This window comes from Carlito syrichta, unplaced genomic scaffold (genome assembly GCF_000164805.1).
Source record: "Carlito syrichta isolate Samal-C Ts95f unplaced genomic scaffold, Tarsius_syrichta-2.0.1 Scaffold308053, whole genome shotgun sequence".
Taxonomy (NCBI): Eukaryota; Metazoa; Chordata; class Mammalia; order Primates; family Tarsiidae; genus Carlito; species Carlito syrichta.
Window position 1 is genome coordinate 42,403 of NW_007252149.1, and position 22,215 is coordinate 64,617.

Genomic DNA, 22,215 nt, shown 5'->3' on the forward strand with positions numbered 1-22,215 from the left:
TCCGGTAGCCATTGCCAGCGTAGGCTGGACCGGAGCATGACGGGAGTAGTAGTTCGGGGGCGTCCCAGGAAAGAGCCGGGTGACGCCTTCTGGTCCGGGGGCGGTCATAGCTCTGCTTGGCTGAAAGGAGGAGGAATTGGCTGCGGGGAGGAGGCTCTAGCGAGGCCTGAAAGGCTGCGCAACCAGACAGGGGAGGAGGTTCGGAGTTCGGGGTTGGGGGCAGCCAGGGAGGGCGTCTGGTATGTTGTTGGGGTCGTGATCAACTGGGGACCGAGGCCGGCACTGTCCACCCAGCCAGGAAGCCTCGTCTTCGTTGGGCCTAATTTCCAGCAGCCGAGTAGGCCTTACCAAAGGCTCCTTACCGTGCGGCCGCCTCAGATTCCTACCTCTATTCTCTGACTGGGAGATGGCTTCCCCGAGCCCCCCGCCGGAGCCAAAGGTAAGTAAGCCCCTCCGGGGATTCCCGTTGTCTCGCCACTACTCTAGCTAGGCCTCACCATCGCTTCTCCATCCTGTCCTCTTTCTTTAGGGCCAGCGTAGTGCAAGGAATACCACCCCACTAACCCCTGGTGCTCTGGAGTACGTTCAGGTTCGCGAACAAACTGCCCACCCTCTCCCCAACCTTTTTTTTTTTTTCCTTAATAAGAGAGATGGTAAATCATCTTGAGAAAATTAGTAATGCTTCAAAGTAGCTCTCTCATCTGTGAGTTCCTCCAGGTGAGACACCGTTTTTGACCTTCTCCTATGTCTTTTGCGCTGGCACGATGCCCGGACCCAAGGTATACACTTAGAGAACCTCCAGGAATTGAATTAAATAGGGTCACAAGCCAGTGCGAATGGAGAGTTGGAGTGAGGCAATGACGTGAGGGGAGCTTTGAGAGGTCTTGGGACAGTTTACCAAAATTAAAATGTTAGAGTATTTTTATTAAACCAAGAAAGCTTTTTCTTTAGGTCCTTCACTACCTAGAACAAGGGTCCAGTCCAGTTACCCTGTAGTCTGATATGCCTGTCAGTTACAATTGATTCCCAGAATTGGGCACCATATGGAACTCTTTTAGTTATGTTCCTCCTAGCCTACTTGGCCCCGATAAGTGATTGCTTCTACCACTTTTAGTGGTGGAATTGTCCTTGAGACAACAGGAACTGACTGCAGAAATCATACTATTCCAGGGGTTGCTGACATTTGAGGATGTGGCTGTGTTTTTTACCCAGGAGGAGTGGGATTATCTGGACCCAGCTCAGAGAAGCCTGTATAAAGATGTCATGATGGAGAACTATGGAAACCTGGTCTCACTGGGTAAGAATCTGCTGTTTTTTTAATTAAAACATCTAAGAAGTTACTAGAAATCAGACTCTGAAAACATTTGGACCACACCGTTACCAAAACTGCTTTGTTCCAGAGTTCTGATTCAAACCTTTCAGCCATTGTTTCCATGACTCTCATCCCTAGCTTCCTTGCAGTGACCAAAATGCAAGCCTTTTGGGCCTCCTGTCTTAATCTTATTCCCATATTGCTTTGTACTTTCCCTCCTGGCTCATCCTCCCACTGTTTTCCTCCCACCTCTTTTCACTCTGCCTTCTGGAGCCCCTGTTCCTCTTCACATAATGTTCCTTACCCCTCCTGGCCTTAACTGAAACCTGGCATTTTTCCAAGGACACCATTTCTCTGGCAGTTCTTCAAGGGCTGCTTATTCTTCCACATCCTCCTCCTTTTCCATCCTTTGTCTCAACGCTGGAAGGGAGAAGTTATTGTTCTCCCAGCTTTTCCATGCGGTTCCCAAAGCATTAATTTTCTCCTTTCAAGTAAAATGTCCCCTCTTTAAGGCCTCAGCAGTCTTGCTTTACCCACTCTCTTCCTTTTCACTATCATCCGTCAACTTTTTCTTTGGTCTCTCACACATAAATTTGGCACATTTCACAATCTACTTTAACTCATGCCATCAGTGACCCAGTCAATACTTGAGTTCCAGTGGATCTTACTTCAGAGACCCTGCCTTCCTTTTTATTCAGCAACTCACATCATTGATTTAACAGGCAAATCTTAAATTCCAATATTCTATTCTTTAATCAGTTATACAGGCAATAAAAGTTTATAGACTGTAGCTAAAAAACTAAACTTTGACTATGACCAAAATGGACATGGTTTCTAGTCTTGTGGAGCTTACTACCACTTCTTATCTATCTTTCCTCCTCCTTTCCACCTAAACCTGCTAATGATGTTTCCTGTCCCTTGATGTCTCCATTTTTTCACCAAGGTGTCAGTCCCTCTTGACATTGCTTTCCCCATCTAATCTCCAGCATGCTGTCTTGCCACCTTGTCATTATGCTTTGCCCATTCTGCAAACTTCAAATCTTGTAATTGTTATAAAATTTGCTTTTTCTTTTCTCCTACCTGAATTGCTAAAGACAACAGAAATTCTCTGGCTAGAAGGATTAATATTCTGTGTATATGTATTTTTTTTTCTTCTGGTCTCCACTGGATTTTTGTGTCGTAGCAATATTTTTTTTGTCATTGATAGGCTAACTCTTCTGTTACGTTTAGTGATTATTCCAAAAAGTTTTCCTTGGGTCTATCACTCTATCACTACTGTGAACTTTGCTTTTTGTTTCACAGAAAAACAGAGGTCAGTAAGCATGAACTCTCAGCTTCTCTGCCCATCATCTGCACACTTAAAGCTGTTCCTATCTCCTTACTTTTCCAGAAACTTATCAGGCATCTTTTTGTTGTTATTATAGCTTCAGTCTCTGTTTCTTCTCCCTTATTACTTTTATTCTAATGATTGGCATGTTCATGGCTCTTCCAACTGGAGAAAAGGGAAAAAGAAAGAAACCTCCTATGAACCAGAATCTCTGTCTTACTGCTTCCTGTAACATGCTACTCATTTTCTTCATAGTCAAGTTTTTTAAGAGTAGTTAATTGTGTTGTCTACTTCTTTATCTCCCTTTATGGCTAAGCCCCTTTGTCTTGCCTCTAATGCCCCTCTTAAGTTGTTTAGCAGGGGGTCTGTAGTCACTTCATTGTCAAATGTAGTAGACTCTTTTGGACTTTATTTTATTCCACCTCTTTATGAATATTTGAAACTGTTTATTGTTTACTTCCGTTGGTTTGTATTCTCAGACTTCCTCTGAGTCTATGCACTTTCATTGAAAGACCTTATCTATACTCAGGTCATCAGCTACCACTATGTGATAATAAGTCCCAAATCTTTATCTCCAGGAAGATAATGTGGGGCCTATCTGAGTTCACATTCTGGTTCCACCACTTACTTAGCCTTGTGACTGTAGTGACTCATCAACCTCTCTGAGTCTGAGCTTCTTTTTTTATAAAACGTAAATAATAATAGCACCAACCTCTTTGGGTTATTGTAAACATTAATTGAATTAATATTTGTAAAGCATTTAAGACACTAGCATGTAGTAAGTATGATATAAGTGTTGATTGCTCTTGTTATCGTCATCATCATCATCTGTGAGTTTCCATTTCCTAGTCATCTTTTGAAGACCACATAAGTAATTCATACCTGGCAAGTCTCAATCATTAAGATCTCAAACAACTTCTCTTCCAAGGTAAGCACTGCTTGTGTTACCTTGTATATACATCTGTTGTTGAATTTATATTATACTATACTTTTTTTTTTATGTTATTTCTCTAACCTCACTGATCACCATGAGGATGGTAAATATGTCTTTTTCATTTGATTTCTCCAGCACTTAGTATGGAGCCAGGCCTATATTATATGCTTCTTAAATATTTTTGTGACTGAATAAGAACAGTTAATTTAAGACTGAATATCTCTTAACTGGATTGTTGCATTAGCCCCTAAGCTAGCCCCTTGCCACTAGTCTCCCTTTCTTTTAATATATCCTCTATATTGCCACCAAAGTGATTTTGTATTAGTTAACTGCTTGAAACTTCTGATGGCTCCAGATAGCTTAAAAGATAAAAGCCTGTGCTCACCTGCCCCTTCGTGATAACGTGAAAAAGACCACCACCCAATTACCTTAACTACCTGCCTCCCATCAAAAGGAAGGTTTAAACTTATTTTACTTAAGCAACCATTTGTCATTGCTTTGTTAACCTCTGGTCAGGCCACATGGCTCTTTGAGTTATGTCCCCCAGGTTTCCTAGCTTTGTCCTCCTCCCCTACCTTGGAGAGATGAATCAATCTCTCTCTCTCTCTCTCTCTCTCTCTCTCATTTACTTTCTAAATAAGCTATATTTTCTGATCTAAGAAATATAATAATAATAAACAAAGGGTAACATTCTTAATTTCCTAGCATACTAGGACCTTCCAAATGTAGCCTTTGCCTTTTCTTGTCTCATCTATTAATTCCTGCACACCACTTTAATCTTCAGTCCTACCAGCTGCTGATTTTTTTAATATGCTGATTTTTTAAATATGTCTCTGAGTTACTGCCAGCTTATCCATACATATGGTATCCTGGTTGATAGAACCAGGCAAGTACCCAGCCCTGCCTGCCCTTAGTACTGCAGCATGTGAATACCATATAGACAAAGGCATGGCGGTGAACCCATCTGTGATCTTGCACTTTTAGTCTCTCTTCTTTATTTCAATTTAAATACAGCTTTCCATTATTTATTATCTCTCCTCCCACAGTCTTTTCATTTTCAATAAACCCTATCTCTATCCCCTTGGTAAGAGCTTCCTTGATGAGAGATCACTATTATTCCACTGTTCCAATTTAGTGTTCTCTGCCACTTCATCTTATTACTTTTCATGATATAGCTCTCTTCTATCTGTAATTTTGGCTCTTATTCATATTTTTTAAAATCAATGCTGCTTTAAAAAAAAAAAAAAGAGGAAACATCAATAGCTACGTTGATGATGCAACTGATAGCTTTATCTCTCAGTTCTTTGACCTCTTCAATTTTAGTGACTCTTTAATCTACTTGAGCTAGATTGGACCTTGACAGAACTGGAATGGTTGTGCATACAAGACCTTGAACTCATTGTTTTTATTCTTTGTTTGTGATCAAATAAATTATTTGACTATAATTATTTTGTTCAATTCATTTAATAAATAGTTATAAAACACCAGGTTAGGCCCTAGGAATTCTAGTTCTTCCCCATTCTCCCATTCTATCAACCAGGAAAACTGTTTATTTTATACTCTGTTGGATAACAGGGTTAGCAACTATGGCCCACATGCCAAATCAGGTCCTTTGTTAAAGTTTTATTACAGTTTTATTAAACTTGGACCTGCCTATTTCTTTACATATTATCTATGATTGCTTTCATGTTATAATGGCAGAATTAAGTAGTTGCAATAGAGATCATATGATTCACAAAGTCAAAATACTTATTGTCTATTTATTGAAAGAGCATGTCAGCTCCTATTCTATCCTAAAGTTTATTTACTTATGTCCTTGCCTTGTCCCTGTCCCTTCAGCTACCATGTTATTAAAACTGTTTGGTTAAAGACTATAGAAATCAACTCAAGCTAGCTTAAGCCAACAAGGGGAATTATTGTAGAGATGTCTTATAGACTATTTGAACATGATTACAGCTGAACACTAGAAAAGGACTGAAACCATTTATCTCTTATAGTTCTGGAGGCTGGAAAGTCCAAGATCAAGGTGCTGGCATCACCAAGTTTCCGGTGATGATCATCTTTCTGGCTTGCAGAGGGTCACCTCACTGTATCGTCATATGATGGTGGGTGCGAGGGAGGGGAGAAAGCACTCTGGTCTTTGTTCCTCTTCTTATAAGAACACTGATCTCATTGTGGAGGTCCTACCCTCATGATTTCCTCTAAATCTAATTACTTCCCAAAGGCCACACTTCCAACATATGAATTTGTGGTGGGGGGCACACCAACGTTTAGTCTATAACATTCTTTTTTTTTAATCTCTTATTTCCCCATTGGCAGACTAACCTTACTTTCTTAATGTTCACATGCTGTCCTTTTAGCCTCTGATTTGATAGATTACAATTCTGGTAACATTTGTATTAACTAGCTATTTCAGTTTCAATTCTAAGTTCCTGGGAGAGATCCACTTTGAGTCAACTGTCTACTAGACAGATTAGCCATGACCACAGGATGGGAAGATATCATATAATCATTACCAACCCAAATCTAATTGATAATCATTTCAAGGCTGCGCTGTGTTGAACGCTGCACTTGTTTTCTTCACTTATCTATCCTGTTGGCTTATTTATTTTTATGCCAGTGTTACTGTTTTATTTACTTAAACAGCATATTACAGTTTATGTCTGGTAAGATAAATCATTCTTTAATATTCTTCATGTTGTATTTAGCCAGTTGTTTGCATTCTTCTGGTTGAAATTTAGATTTATTGATTTTTTTCAAAATTGGTTCATATGATTTTTGATTGGAATGTGATTAGTTTCACAGATTAGTTGGGGAAGAATTAAGGTCTTTTTAATATTGATTCTTGTTAGTCATTTGGTTCACTTTGTTCAACTATGCTTTTGTCTTTCAGAAAATGTTTTTCTGAAAAATTATCTTTATGGATCTTACTCATTTCTTATTATGTTTGTTCCTAGGTTTTATATTTTTTGTTACTATTGTGAAGAGCATATTTTATTTTTCTACAATATTTGCTAACTGGTTATTTTTACAGTGATAACCAGTTTTTTAGTCTTGTCGTTATTATGTTTTCATTTGATTATTTCAGGAATTTAGGTAAATGTCCATACCATTTTCAAGTAATGATGATTTTGTCTTATTCTTTTGTGTAAAACCCCCAGAACAATATTCACTGAATAAACATTTTGAACTGACTTGCCCTTCACACAAGGAATTTAGAATATAGTGGAAGAGACAAACACATACCAAACATTTAAAAAGTACTGTGTAATAATAGTAGTTAAAGCTATAGTGTAATAATGGTGTTATGGACAAGAGCGGGTGATAAAAAATAGAGCACCTCAATCTGTCTAGTGGACTCACTGAAGACTTTATAGAGGAACTCACTGAAGACTTTATAGAGGAACTTTGCTTTGAACTTGAAGATTGCTTTGAATCTTAAAGAGAAGCCAAGAATACGCCAGGTAAACAGTGCTGAGGGACATTTAGTAAGTGGGGTTTGCAAAAATAAGGTATGAAAGACTGTAACAGAAGCAACTTGCCTACATATAGTATGATAGAGTAGATAGGACAGTGAGCTGAGGCTGAAGGGTTCTGATTATAAAGAGCTTTGATTTCACCTTAAAGGTGATGGGGTACTGCTGAACCTCAGGTGATGAATAGAATGCCATTATATATAAGATTGTTTCTAGAAACAGTCATATCTAGCCTGAAGACCAGAATCAAGGAATATTAGATAGCCATATGATTGTGAGTGCTTAAAATAAGAGAAGGTAGATGCTAGAGAGGAATACATGATTTAGGTGGATTGATTAACAGTAAGAAAAAGGGAAAAATAGGATGATTTTCTGCTTTAGGACTTCAGAGTATTATGACTCATGGTGCCTCAAGAGATGATTAGAGGTGAGGAGAGGCGTGGGAGTAGGTGGTGATGGTCACGTTGTGTGAGTCATTTGTGAGGCATCTAAGTGGAGATATACAGAGGGTATATGTATAGAGCAAGTAAGGATATAAACTTGGGTAGCAATAACAAAAAATAGTTGACAAAGGAAAATAAATAAATGAGGGAGATTTATTTTAAAAGGCCAAAGAACTAAAGTAATAGCATAGAAACAAAAAACAAAGAATGTCAAGAAATGCAGGTGATCAGCAGTGTCAGGTTCTGCTGAATAAAATGAGGACTGAAAAAAATGCCCTTTTTATTTTTTATTTGAAAGTCACGGTGGTTTAATGAGAATTTTTCCTAGATGCTGGAAGCACACCAAATTTTATAGTAGATTTCAGAATAAATTGAATGGGTAGAGGTAGGGCATGGAAAACATAGGCAATAGAAACTACTGTGTTAAGATTTTTTTTCTCCAAAGTTTGACTTTCATCCAGAGGAGGATATCAGGTACAAGGTAAAGTTGGACATATTTACATGTTGGTAAGAAGGTGTCACTGGAGAATGTACATTGAAGAAAGAAGAAAAAGTGGAGGTAATTAAGCAACCTTCCATAGTTGAGTGGGATAAAGGGGATGGATGGATTAGCTTTGGGCGGGAATGGGATATATCTTTATGTTCCTTTGACAGGTAATTTTATAGGTGGTGGTAGAAAGTTTATGGACTTCTTTCATCCTTTTTCATTGTGTGAAAGAAAACACTGTCCACTGAAAGTAAATTTGAGAAGAGACACTGTAAGTAGCCTGAGAAGAAACAAGTTTTAAGTTTAAGAAGAAATAAGTTTCTGATGGGAATGAGAAGAAGAGTTCTTCTTTTTTTTTTTTTTAAGAATAAAATAACTTTCTTTCTTTCTTTTTTTTTTTTTTTTTTTAATCAGAATCTCATTTTATCACCCAGGCTGGAGTGCAGTGACATACTCACAGTCACCACAGCCTCTCTTGGTGGGCTCAGGTGATCCTTCCACCTCAGCCTTCCAAGTAGCTGGAATTATAGGCACATGCCACTATGCCTTTCTAATTTTGTATTTAGACATAATAGACTTGTAGAGATGAGGTCTCACCAAGTTGCCAAGGCTGATCTTGAACCCCTTGGACTCAGGCAGTCCTCTTGCCTCTACCTCCCAAAGCGCTGGGATTATAGGCATGAGCCCCTGCACCCGGCTAGAATAAAATAATTTAATGACTGGTTTGAGTAAGCAAATAGAAAATTCAAAGATGACTCCACAATTAGAAGACTAGAAAAACTGAGAGAAAAAAGAAAGTATGATAAAGGAACTTCTTTTTCTTTTTACATTTTATTTATTTTTTAATTAATTTATTTACTATAAAGATGTGGAGTACAATTGAGGGTTAGGTATATAAACACTGACTATGCAGGTACCCTTGATGAGGTGTGCCCCTCCCTCCCCTAGCATTTCCCTCAACTGCCAGTCCCACCCCGCTCCCCTGACAATTTTCCACTACTGCCAATCGCTTTCTTATAGCATTCTAATTGTTCAGGGTCACTTTATGAGTCAGAACAGATGGAACTCAGTTCTTTATTTCTGTGATAAATCACTGAGTATGATCAACTCCAAATCCATCCAAGTTGTTACAAAGCCCATATATTTGTCCTACTTTATGGCTGCATAATATTCCATTGCGTATAAGTATCGCATATTTTTTATCCAGTCTAGCTTCATTGGGCAACAGGGTTGGTTCCATGTTTTTGCTATTGTGAATAGAGCTGCAACAAACATACATGTGCAGGTATATTTTTTGTAGAAATATTTGAGTTCCTCTGGGTATATTCCCAATGGGAATTGCTAGGTCATTTAGAAGGTCAATTTCTAGTTCTTTCACATATCGCCACACTGTCTTCCAAAGAGATTGTATTAGTCTGCATTCCCACCAGCAGTGTAGAAGCATTCCTTTTTCTCCACATCCTTGCCAGCATCTGTTGTTGTTTGTTTTATTAATGATGGCCATTCTTACAGGGGTTAGGTGGTATCTCATTGTGGTTTTGATTTGCATTTCTCTGATGATGAGTGAGGCCGAGCACTTTTTCATGTGTCTGTTGGCTGCCCATGTATCTTCTTTTGAGAAGTGTCTATTCATGTCTTTTGCCCACTTTTTAAAGGGGCTGTTTGTTTTTTTCCTTTCAGCGCATTTGAGTTCCTTGTAGATCCTAGATGTTAGGCCTTTGTCAGATATACAGTTGGCAAATATTTTTTCCCATTCTGTGGGCTGTCTCCCTGCTCTCTTGATGGTTTATTTTGCTTTGCAGAAACTCGTTAATAATGATGAGGTCCCACTTGTCTATCTTATTTCTTAAGGTATTGGCCTTTAGGATTCTGAATAGGAATTGGTTCCCAGTTCCAATTTCTATAAGGGTGTCTCCTGCGCTTTCTAAGATTCTTATAGTTTGAGGTTTTACGTTTAGGTCTTTGATCCATTTAGAGTTAATTTTTGTGTATGGTGATAGGTAGGGGTCCTGTTTCAATCTTCTGTATGTAGTCAGCCAGTTTTCCCAGCACCATTTACTGAATAGGTTCTCCTCTCCTCAGTGATTGTTGGAGGCTTTGGCAAAGATGAATTGGTTGAGGAATTAGGACTTTGCTTCTGGAATCTATCCTGTTCCATTGGTCTATGTGCCTGTTCTTGTACCAATACCAAGCTATTATGATTACTGTAGCCTTATAGTAAAGTTTGAATTCTGGAAGTGTGATGCCTCCTGCTTTGTTTCTTTTACTAAGTATTGTTTTGGCTATTCTTGGTCGTTTATGTTTCCATATGAATTTCTGTATTGTCATTTCCAGGTCTGAGAAGAATGATGTTGGTAACTTAATGGGTATTGTGTTGAATCTGTAGATTGCCTTTGGTAGGATGGACATCTTAACAATGTTGATTCTTCCTATCCATGAGCATGGAATATTTTTCCATTTGTTTGTGTCTTCTTGGATTTCTTTGAGCAGTGTTTTGTAATTCTCAATGTAAAGGTCTTTCACTTCTCTGGTCAGGAAGATGCCAAGGTATTTCATTTTTTTAGTGGCTATTGTGAATAGGATTGTGCTTTTTATTTGGGTCTCTGCCTACTTGTTGTTGGTGTATAGGAATGCAACTGTCTTTTGCATATTTATTTTGTACCCTGAGATTTTGCCAAAGTCCTTTATCAGTGCAAGCAGGTTTTTGACTGATTCTCTTGGATTTTCAAGGTATAGTATCATATCATCAGCAAAGAGGGATAACTTGACCCCTGATGTCCTTTTCTTGTCTAACTGCCCGTGCTAGAACTTCCAACACAACATTGAACAAGAGGGGTGAAGAGTGGGCAGCCTTGTCTTGTTCCAGTTTTCAGGTGAAATGATTCTAATTTCTGTCCATTTAGCAATATGTTAGCTATTGGTTTGTCATAGACGGCGCTTACTATTTTGAGGTATGTTCCTTCTATACCTAGGTGTTTGAGGGTTTTTATCAAGAAGGGATGCTGGATTTTATCAAAAACTTTTTCTGCATCTAATGAGATAATCATGTGGTTCTTGTTTTTACATCTGTTGATGTAGTTAATGACATTTATGGTCTTGCGAATGTTGAACCACCCCTGCATCCTGGGGATGAAGCCTACTTGGTCAGGTGAATGGTTTTTGAGATGTGTTTTTGGATCCGATTTGCTAGAATCTTGTTGAGGATTTTTGCATCTATGTTTATAAGGGATATTGGCCTGTAGTTCTCTTTGTTGGATCTTTACCCTGTTTGGGTATCAGTGTGCTGTGAACTTCCTAAAGTGATTTGGGGAGAATTCCATCTTTCTCAATTGCCTGGGATACTTTCAGTAGGATTTGTATCAGCTCCTCCTTGTACATTTTGTAGAATTCTGCTGGAAAGTCGTCTGGTCCAGGACTTTGGTAGGTAGTTTTCGTATGACAGAGTAAATTTCCTGGGTTGTTATTGGTCTATTTTGTGTCTCAGTGTCTTGTTTTAACCTGGGGAGGTTGTGTGATGTCAGAAAGTTCTCCATTTCATCTAGGTTATCAAGTTTGTTTCCATATAGGTGTACATAGTAATCTCTGATAATCCTTTGTATTTCTTTGGGGTCAGTTGTGATTTGATCTTTTGTATTTCTGATTGTGTTTATTTGGGCTTTTTCACTTCTTTTCTTGGTCATTCTGGCTAGTGGCCCATCAATCTTGTTAAATCTTTCAAAGAACCAGCTTTTTGTTTTGCTGATGTTTTCTATAATATTTTTGTCTTCCATGTCCCATATTTGGGCTCTTATTTTTATGATTTGGATTCTTCTGCTAAAGTTGGGGTTTTGCTGGTCTTCTCTTTCCGGCTCCCTTAGGTGATTTGTTAGGCTCTCCACTTGTAACCTTTCCATTTTCTTGATGTGTGCTCGTAGAGATATAAATTCCCCTCTGATAACTGATTTCATGGCATCCCAGAGGTTTTGGTAAGATGTTTCTTCCTTTTCATTTGTTTCCAGGAATCTTTCAATTTCTTCTCTGATTTCAGTATTGACCCATTCAGTGTTCAGCATCATGCTGTTTAGTGTCCATATCTTTGTGGGCTTTGTTGGTTTTGATATTTATTTTTATTCCACTGTGGTCTGAGAATGCATGGCAAGATTTCAACCTTATGGAATTTGTTTATGCTTGATTTATGGCCAAGGATGTGATCGATCTTGGAGTATGTTCCATGTGGCAATCAATGAGTAGAATGCTTTTTCTGTGGTTGTTGGGTGGAATAATCTGTAGGTATCTACTAAGTCCAATTGGTCAAGTGTCAAGTTTAGGTTCTGGATCTCCTTGTTGATTTTTTTGCCTCGATGATCTATCTAGGGCTGTCAGTGGGGTATTTAAGTCCCTGCTATAATAGTGTTAGAGTCAATATCTTTTTTTAGTTTATTTAGTAGTTGCTTTATAAATGCTGGTGCTCCTGTGTTGGGTACATATATGTTTAGGATATTTCTTGTTGATGAATTGAACCTTTTATCATTATGTAGTGTCCTTTTGCATCTTTTAAAATTTTTAATAGCTTAAAGGTTGCTTTGTCTGATATTAAGATTGTAACTCCTGCCTTTTGTGTGATTCATTTGCCTGGAAACTCGTTTTCCATCCTTTAATTTTGAGTCTGTGTGCGTCCCTTTGAGTCTGCTGGATGCAGCAAATAATGGAGTCATGATTTCTTATCCAGTTCGCCATTCTGTGTCTTTTCAGTGGTACATTTAGTCCATTCACATTCAGGCTGATTATTGAAATGTGATTGCTTATCCTTCTCATGAGGTTCTTATAAAGTTTTTTCTGTTTGCTTGTTTTCTTTTAGCTTTGGGGTTAGTGTTGTATGCGTGTGTTTTCACGTTTCTTGTAGTGCTGTATTCTCTGTTGATTCTGTCCTCTGCTGTTCTCTTGGAAAGTGTGTAGTGTTTCTTTTTTTTCTTTCTTTCTTCTGTGCTTAATACCTTTTTAAGTGTCTCTCCTGTAGAGCTGGTCTGGAAGCTGCATAATCTCTTAGGGATTGGATGTCTGGGAAGGATTTTAATTCTCCATCACTGATGAAGCTGAGCTTGGCTGGGGAAATTCTCTTTGAGGACTTTGAATATAGGGCTCTAGTCCCTTCTTGCTTGTAGTGTTTCTGCTGATAGGTCTGCTGCTATTCTGATTGGTTTTCCCCGGTGGCTGGTCTGACCTTTCTCTCTTGCTGCCTTTAGTATTTTTTCTTTTGTGCCTACCTTGTGTAGGCGAATTACTATGTGTCTAGGGGTTGGTATTCTCATTTGATGTCTTGTGGGGGTTCTCTGTATCTCTTGTGCTTGGCTGATCACATCTCTGGTGAGATGGGGAACATTTTCTTGGATTACCTCCTGGAATACTTGTTCCAAGTTGTTCTCATTTTCCCTTTCTTCTTCTGGGATACCAATCAGGTGTAGGTTCAGCCTCGTGATATAATCACATATCTCTTGTAGGCTTTGTTCCTTCTTTCTGAGTCTTTTTTCTATGTTTTTTAAAGATTAGGTTAATTCCTTGTTCTGTTCTTCAAGTTCTGAGATTCTTTCTTCAGCTTGATTGATTCTGCTTTCTATGCTTGTCATCTTGTCATTTATTTCCTAGATGAAGTTTTTTTATTGCCAGAATCTCTGTTACAAGTTATTTCAGTGTTGCATCTTGTCTTTCTTGAGTCTTATTCACTCTTTCCATCCATTCCCTGATCCCTGTCATATTCTGGGGCCAGTCATTGGTGACTTCCATTGTTTGGGCACCAAGGTCTGGTCTCAGGAGTTTTGTCTTTGGTAGATTTGGAATTGCCTGAGATCTTCCTTTGACTTTTCCTCATTTGTGACAGATATCTTGTGTTTTTTTTCCCCTAGTTCTGTTATTCAGTGTCAGTGGGAGAGGCTTTCCCTTCTGATGTTTGCCCAGTCCTCTATTCTTCCTTGATCTGGGCTCTGGATTTGTTCTATTTTGAAATAGGATGGTGGATGGGAAGTTTTGCGGTCTCTTGTAGTTTTTGAAATCTGAGTAAAGTGGGGATGGGGTGCTAGGAGTCAGATGCTACTTGCAACTTAAAATGTTCACTTATTGTGGTATGATTTCCCTGAGATCCACTCCCCACCACCACTCTATATGATGCTACAAAGCAGAAACCAACCCACACCACAAAACAATCTGATAATAACCAAGCAAGACAAAGCAAGCCACAATAACAGAAAAACCCCAAGAAAACTAAACATACACACACGCGCCTGGTATGAAGTAAACAGAGAAGAAAGACAAAAAGACTGAAGGGGGGAGAATAAGAAAAAAGAAAAAAAGAGAAAAAAAAGAAAAGAAAAAAGGGGGGTATTCAGGTGGAACCCTCATACGTCACACATATATTGACACACCCCTTAAATTATAAAAAAATGAATGTTAAAAAAACCCTCCAGAAGAACAAAAGAGCAAAAACCAATAGCAGAATCAAAAGATGAACACTCAGTCATTCACATACACACATAAACAGAGAATGATAAATAAAAGCAGAAAGAAATGGAGAAAGAAAAGGAAAAAATAAAATTGGGAGGGGATGCAGGTCAAAGCCTCACATACACATTTGTGCATAAAGGAAAAATATTTTTAAAATAGATGAACTAACAGAAAATTTTTAAAATTAAAAAATAATTGAAAATTTGAAAAAACAAAGACAAAAGACCTGTCCTCTTGTGGCAGGTTCTGTAGTTCCTCTAATCAGATCTCTCCTGCAGAGCCACCTCTTTCACTATCTCCTCAAGTAGTGGAGCAGGGAAGGAGGAGGGGCAAAGGGGGTGGGTGGGGCTGCAGTCCTCCTCTCCCACTCTCCTGTGGTCAAGGAGATCTCTGTTGGGGATGTACAGGATAGTCTCTTCCCCAGGTATGTACTCTCAGAAGGTTGTCCCAGCCAGGCCTATTCTGGAATGGGCTTCTCCTATTGTCACTGATGTCCAGGCTCTGTTTGGGTTTGTTCCTTTCAGTCGTGACCCAGCTATGTGGGTCTGACGTTCAGAGGCTTGCTGGGGAGGAGGGGGTTTGTGTCAGCCTGGACTCACCACTGATCTCTTCGGAGTTCTTCCTTGTCATTTTCTGGCCACACCCTTTGTTCCACAGTTGGATCAGGGTAGGGGGTGGGGCACCTGGAACTCAGCACTCTCAGGTCCCTGAGAAGTTTGTTCTCTCAGAATATTTCCTCTGGACTATAATCCAGCCCTGAGTAGTTGATCTCCCATTCCCAGAGATCGGATCTCTGGGCTGTGTCTGCAGCCCCTTCCAGTGCCTTGTTAGGTCTCTCTCCTGTTTAAATGGTAAGGGAGTGCCTGGAGCAATTGTTTGTGTGTTGCTTAGGCAACAAGTTGGGGGTTGGGGGAGGAACTGGACAGAGCAATGCAAATCTCTGCCTGGAAAATGGCTGTGGTGGGCAGCTTATCACCAGGCATATATTCCTGTCTCTGGATTCCCCCAGAGCTCTCCCTCCAAAAATTAAATCCTGCGCTCCAGCGAGTCTGGTATGCCAGATGATGGTGTTCGCTGGGTGCTAGATGCTGGGAATCAGCTGAATTCAGCAGGCTTTTCTCAGGCACGTTCCTGCAGGCAGCAGATGTTTCTTGGGAGATGGGCTCTAATTTCAGGGTGGTGGGAACTTTCAGTCGCCTTCAAAGGGGGACCCAGGTGCATGCAGCTGAGTATCCCCTCAGATGGACTTTCACACTCCCACCAGCTCCCGCCTACTCACGTGGAGAGTCTTTATTGTCACCTGCCTCCATGGAGGTTTTTACAGCCCGACCTGTCGGCCACCATCTTAAGCTCCTCCCACCATAAAGGAACTTCTTTGAGATCATATATAAATTTGAAAATGATTGAATCTTCTAGTGGAATTATCTAATGTCTATTCCAACAAGAGATGGAAAATCAGGAAAGAAATCAGAAGCAGCTATAAGTGTTTTATACACCATTTTTATAGACCATTATACTATATATTCTTTAGCACATGCAAGGTCTTCTACTTCTCAGATGTCATACAGGCTCTTAGATGGAACAAGGTGGTGAACCTTGAGCCATATCTTTAGAGGGTTGAGAATCATTTATACTTGTGGTATGATTTGTGGTAGGTGAAGTCATATGAAGTCATGAGCTACCACAGACGGCTCTTTTTCTTTGTTGCTTCCATTAATTCTGACCATGTTTCTTAATATTTAATTTATTCAATTGCTCTATATCATAGACTCCATGTTACTTCAACCCCTTCTTTTATTTAAGCTATTTTGTCTCTTTATATTAGTAACTACTTTTTACTTCATAATTGTATTATTTTCTTTCTCCATTTTTACTCAGCATCAATTCCATTTGGAAGAGGACTTCATAACTTGCCTTTGAATCCTGGCTCTTTACATAGGGCCTGGAGTGCTTTTTGATGGGCAGTCAATAAGTTCTTATTAATGAATGAATTATTGTTTCTCCTGGTTCTTTGCCTTTTGTCCTTCTTAGCATCTTTTTATATATTCCCTTCTGTTCATTGCTTGGTCCGCTCACATCCCAGTAATGCTTTCTCATCCTAAATTTTCTTGAGCCTACTTTAAAAAAAAAAACTTACCATTTCTTCCTTAATAGACTGGTTAATTCCACTTTTACTTGTTTTGTTTATCTGTTTACTCTCTTTTATAATTCCAGGTTGATTTACCAGTTCTTCCTTTGGACTCTGCTTGCTTCTACTGTCTTGTTTGCCTACTGAATCCTTTTTTCATACCCTTCTCCAAGAAAACCATTTCATTGCATAGGATAACTAATGCTAAATATATATAGCATGTATTCTTTTCCAGGTGCTGTTCTAAATGGTTTGTGTATATGAGCCAACTTAATTCTCATAATAATACTATAAGGTAGTACATTACATTTTATAAGTATAGTAAATAAATTTATCTTGATTACCTTATTTTTCTAATTGTTTCTCTTTGCCCTCAAAGAACTTGGCTGATGTTTATATTTTCTGTGCATTATTCCAGATGTTTTGAACAGAGATAAGGATGATGAGCCAACTGTAAAACAAGAAATTGAAGAAATTGAGGAAGAAGTAGAACCACAGGGTGTAATAGTTACAAGAATCAAAAGCGAAATTGACCAGGATCCCATGGGTAGAGAAACCTTTGAACTTGTTGGTAGGTTAGATAAACAGAGAGGGATCTTCTTATGGGAAATACCAAGGGAATCTTTGACCCAGGAACAGAAAATGTTCAGAGGAAACACCAACATGATCCGTAGGAGACCAAATGCAGAGGAGAAATGCCACAAATGTGAAGAATGTGGAAAGGGTTTTGTCCGCAAGGCCCATTTCATTCAACATCAAAGGGTCCATACTGGTGAGAAACCTTTTCAATGCAATGAATGTGGGAAAAGTTTTAGTCGAAGTTCGTTTGTTATTGAACATCAGCGAATTCACACTGGGGAAAGGCCCTATGAGTGTAATTACTGTGGAAAAACCTTTAGTGTCAGCTCAACCCTCATTAGACATCAGAGAATCCACACTGGAGAAAGACCCTATCAGTGTAATCAGTGTAAACAGAGCTTCAGTCAGAGAAGGAGCCTTGTTAAACATCAAAGGATTCACACAGGTGAGAAACCGCATAAATGTAGTGACTGTGGAAAAGCCTTCAGTTGGAAGTCACACCTTATTGAGCATCAAAGAACTCACACTGGTGAGAAACCTTATCACTGTACCAAATGTAAGAAAAGCTTTAGTCGAAACTCATTGCTTGTTGAGCATCAAAGAATTCACACTGGGGAAAGACCCCATAAATGTGGTGAATGTGGGAAAGCCTTTAGATTAAGTACATACCTTATACAACACCAAAAAATTCACACAGGTGAGAAACCTTTTCTTTGTATTGAATGTGGAAAAAGCTTCAGTCGGAGCTCATTCCTTATTGAACATCAGAGGATCCATACTGGTGAAAGACCTTATCAGTGCAAAGAATGTGGGAAAAGTTTCAGTCAACTTTGCAACCTTACTCGTCATCAGAGAATTCACACAGGAGACAAACCCCATAAATGTGAGGAATGTGGAAAAGCCTTTAGTAGAAGCTCAGGTCTTATTCAGCATCAGAGAATCCACACCAGGGAGAAGACTTATCCATATAATGAAACTAAGGAAAGTTTTGATCCAAATTGCAGTCTTGTTATTCAGCAGGAGGTCTACCCTAAGGAAAAATCTTATAAATGTGACGAATGTGGGAAAACTTTTAGTGTTAGTGCTCATCTTGTACAACATCAAAGAATCCACACTGGTGAAAAGCCCTACCTATGTACTGTTTGTGGGAAAAGCTTTAGTCGGAGCTCATTTCTTATTGAACATCAGCGAATCCACACTGGTGAGAGACCCTATCTGTGCAGACAGTGTGGCAAAAGCTTCAGTCAACTTTGTAATCTTATTAGACATCAGGGTGTTCACACAGGTAATAAGCCCCATAAATGTGATGAATGTGGGAAGGCCTTTAGCCGGAACTCTGGTCTTATTCAGCATCAGAGAATACACACAGGAGAGAAACCTTATAAGTGTGAGAAGTGTGACAAAAGTTTCAGTCAACAGCGCAGTCTTGTCAATCATCAGAAGATCCATGCAGAGGTGAAAACCCAAGAAACCCATGAATGTGATGCTTGTGGTGAAGCCTTCAATTGCCGCATTTCTCTTATTCAGCATCAGAAATTGCACACAGCATGGATGGAGTAAATGTAGAGAAATACACAAGCTCAATTTTATTTGAGACTAGCTACCCAAGTGCAGTTTTAGTACGACTCAACATGGGTCAGACTTAGTGATAGATAAAACAAATTCTCCTTGGCCTCAGGCAGATGGTTTCTAAAGATTCTGTGGATAGTGGAAACTGCCCGTGGGCAATCGACTTCTGTTTTGATGATCATAGAAGGAAGACTTGGGAGTTTATCTAAGCATCCTTTAATCTTTCAGCAGAGAGGTTATACCCAAGTTTAGAGCATGTGGGAAGTGCTCTGAGGAACAAAGTGAATTAACATAAGAGAGTTGGGAGCAGCTGATGTCAGAAAACTATAAATAATGATGAGTCTTCTGTCACTATCATGGTGGTTCTTTCAGTTCCATGATATGTTTGGCTATGCATGGTAATTAAACATATAAAAGTTATCAAAGAAAGCTCTGATTTTTTAAAAACCAATATAGAATACAGTTTGTCATTATTTAAGAAAGCCAGCTGTTAAGCATGTGAGTTAAAGGCAGTTTCAATGCCTTATGGGTCCCAGATCTATGAAATAAGTGGACCATTAATTTTACGTGTAAAGATTACATAATTAACAAACCTAACAAAGGTGTTACCAAGGAACCTTTGGGAGTGCCTTTTTTTCCCCCCAGATGGACCCCAAAAGATGGAGGAAGACGCTGTTCTTTTGTGCCCTTCTCTCTGTGAAAGAAACTCTTAATCCTATAAGAATAAGCTTATTCCTCCACAACCAGGAGCATGTAAAAGTGTATATATTTTGATTACCAAGAATTGAAAATAAAAAGACCTACAGTCTGCTAGGAAGCTGACATATTTTGGTATTGCATTGACTTTTATGATAACTAGATTTTGCATGCAATTTAAAAATTTTTATTTCTGGTTCTAGGGCTTCCTTAGTTAATGGTTATTATAAACCTGTTAATTCATCTGTTTTAATCATTAAAACCTGTTTTGTTTTGTTTTTTTGCTTTGTGTAAGAGTTCTTTATTACTTTAGTGTAAAACCAATCCTATCAAATCATTACTGTGTTTTAAAAATTAGAATCAAGGATTTGAAGGCAATTCTTCTCACTTGTCCTGCTTGTGACTAGTTAGCCTTTTCTGGAATAGTTCAGTTAAGGTTAAGTCTAGGTTCTTTGTTTCTGAGTATAGAATTCCAAATCACCAGAACTTTGTAATTCTAGCTTCCTAATAATGTAAGCAAATGACCTCCTTTTCTTCTAGATCCAAACATTCTAAAAATCACTTCCAAACTTTCTTCTTCCTATGTCTTTGTGTGTGTGCCTGCATGTAAATATGGGGGTTATGATACATATATTTAAAGATACCTATCTTTGTGCACTCCCTTATTCAAATTAGGTACTCATAGTTAATAAACAGCATTTCAAACCAGAGCTTGTAGCCCAATAAAAAGTACAAAAAATAACAAACCCCTTGATTCCTCAATAAATAATTCTCCTGCTCTGGATCTTCCCAGTATTATTTATGTCTGTGGTTCCCAGACCAGGGTTTCAATTAGTAAGTTTCTTAGACCTGTTCTCAGTATTTTAAAAGCCTAATGTAAAGTGTTATGTTTTCACTGCATGCGTACTAAAACACTTATTTGCTTTTTGCAGGAGTTAAATCAGTTTCATGTATGGTTATCTTGCTTAGCAGAAGCCCTGGCTATTGTTACTATGTTACCTCATAGTAGCTTGGGCCCATGGTTCTACTAGATATTCCTACATAATTTTTAATATCCTTGAATGTGAATCTGAGTGACAACTCAAAACTTCAGTAGCAGTGGGCAGTTCTTCACTATACAAACCACTGCTTAGAAATAAAAACAGCCCCCACAAAAGTTTTTTTTTTTTTAAAGCAAGTTATTGTATGTTCATTTTTGTTTCCCAAGAAAATTATAGAGGTATGCAGATTGCTCTAGAGAGGGAAATGAAGTGCCTAGAAAAGGGAAGAAAGAAGTTAAATCTATCAAGAGGAGGTGATGCTTAAGATGAGACTAAAAGATGAGTACCAGTGGAGACAAATAGTGTCTGAAGACATCAGAGAACCTGGTAGCTAAAGTGGGAACTCCTGATTGACTGATGACTCAGGAATGTGACAGGAGGTAAGGCTGCTCTTAAGTAAGTTTAGATCAAGAGGGCTGTCATACTAAGGAGACTATTTTGCCTAAAATTCTGTGCTAACCTTTCTTTTGTATTTAAGTATGTTGTGTATATTAAAAGGGCACATATTTGAAGTATACAGCTCTTGAGTTTTCACTACTACACACCTGTGTAATTGGCACCCAGCTCAAGAAATATCACTGGTACCCCCAAATACTTCCACTGTGTTCCTTTTCAAATAATACAGACATCCTATGATTTCTTCATTTTGACTCAAGAGGCAATGTGAAGGTGAGTAGGAGGGAAAATATTTGAATTCATGGTTCTTGACCTTTCTTAGATCTATGGATCTTATTCTCCTAACATTGCACATGCAAAATATTGTGTCAAGGACTTGTTTCTATGCTAAAAACCTACTGAAGCGGTCTTACAGTAGTACAGTTGAGAGATTATGGTGCTTTAAGTAAAGCAGTGATGGGAATTCAAGAAAGATGGATCTGAGAAATACTTATAAACAGACTTGATTACTAATTGGATGACAAAGGTAAGAAAGAGTAAAGATTAAAAGTGGGGTTGGGTGGTTAGTGCTCTTATTCACTGAAACAGAAAAAGTGTGTCTGGTATGGAATGAGAAAATTACTATTCAATATGTAGTGTTTGGTTTGAGATAGGAAAGATTCAAAGGCAATTAGAGATATGGATATAGTATTTAGAGAAGGGACCTGGGCTATAAATTGGATTTAGGAAATTACCAGTGTTTAAACATGAATAGATTAAGGAAAAGTAAAGCAAGAAAAGTCCAGAGATGGAATCCTAGAGACTATTCTTGCTTAGTGGGTGGACAAGATGCAAAGGAGACAGGGAGGAACAGCCAGAAGTATGGAAAACTCAACATGTAGGGATAACTACCATAGGAGAGTGACCTGGAGAAGTGCTGCGAAGAAGTTATGGAAAAACTGAAGAGTGTCCTTTGGATTTGATAAATCAGAAAGTCATAAATGAGTTTCTGTAAGAGCAACTGGGAGGAGACAGTTTTCAGGGAGCTAAATCGTATCTGAAGAGTAGATCATCAGCTCCCAAATATTATTCATGACAAAAATTTTATTTCAAGTGATAAAAATATGGACAATATAGTATCTTTTAAAAAAGCTAAATTGATTAAAAACCTTACTTTATTCTTAAATTATGTTCTTTAATAAGTCCTTTTATGAAGTCATAGTGATTTGGGGAATGGTCTGTTAAACTTACATATTTATTTAGTTTAAAAAATGACAACACTTTATTGGTTATCCTTTTTACTCATTTTTACTGGTCTATAAAGTCAGAGCATAAAAGTAGATTACTTATCTATGAATATAAAAAGGGCTATAGA

General features: G+C 38.5%; 1 protein-coding gene across 5 annotated transcripts; it reads left to right on the plus strand.

Moving 5' to 3' along the window:
• The first annotated feature begins 105 nt into the window (after positions 1-105).
• ZNF189 (zinc finger protein 189) lies at positions 106-19,719 on the plus strand. 5 transcript variants are annotated; one of them, XM_021715931.1, is made up of 4 exons: positions 106-439; positions 647-779; positions 1,213-1,297; positions 17,000-19,719. In XM_021715931.1, the coding sequence occupies exons 2-4, from the start codon at positions 765-767 to the stop codon at positions 18,718-18,720; spliced, it is 1,821 nt and encodes a 606-aa protein (XP_021571606.1). In that variant the 5' UTR covers positions 106-439; positions 647-764; the 3' UTR covers positions 18,721-19,719. The 5 variants fall into 5 exon arrangements, with proteins under 5 accessions (XP_021571606.1, XP_008063005.1, XP_008063003.1 ...); XM_008064814.2 differs by lacking the exon at positions 647-779 and having other exon boundaries at positions 1,171-1,297; XM_008064812.2 differs by lacking the exon at positions 647-779.
• Positions 19,720-22,215: the final 2,496 nt, after the last annotated feature.

Coding starts and splice junctions, on each gene's coding strand:
- ZNF189 (XM_008064814.2), top strand. CDS start 407: ATGGCTTCCCCGAGCCCCCCGCCGGAGCCAAAG. Junction 440..1,170: donor GCCCCCCGCCGGAGCCAAAG/GTAAGTAAGCCC, acceptor ATACTATTCCAG/GGGTTGCTGACATTTGAGGA. Junction 1,298..16,999: donor TGGAAACCTGGTCTCACTGG/GTAAGAATCTGC, acceptor GCATTATTCCAG/ATGTTTTGAACAGAGATAAG.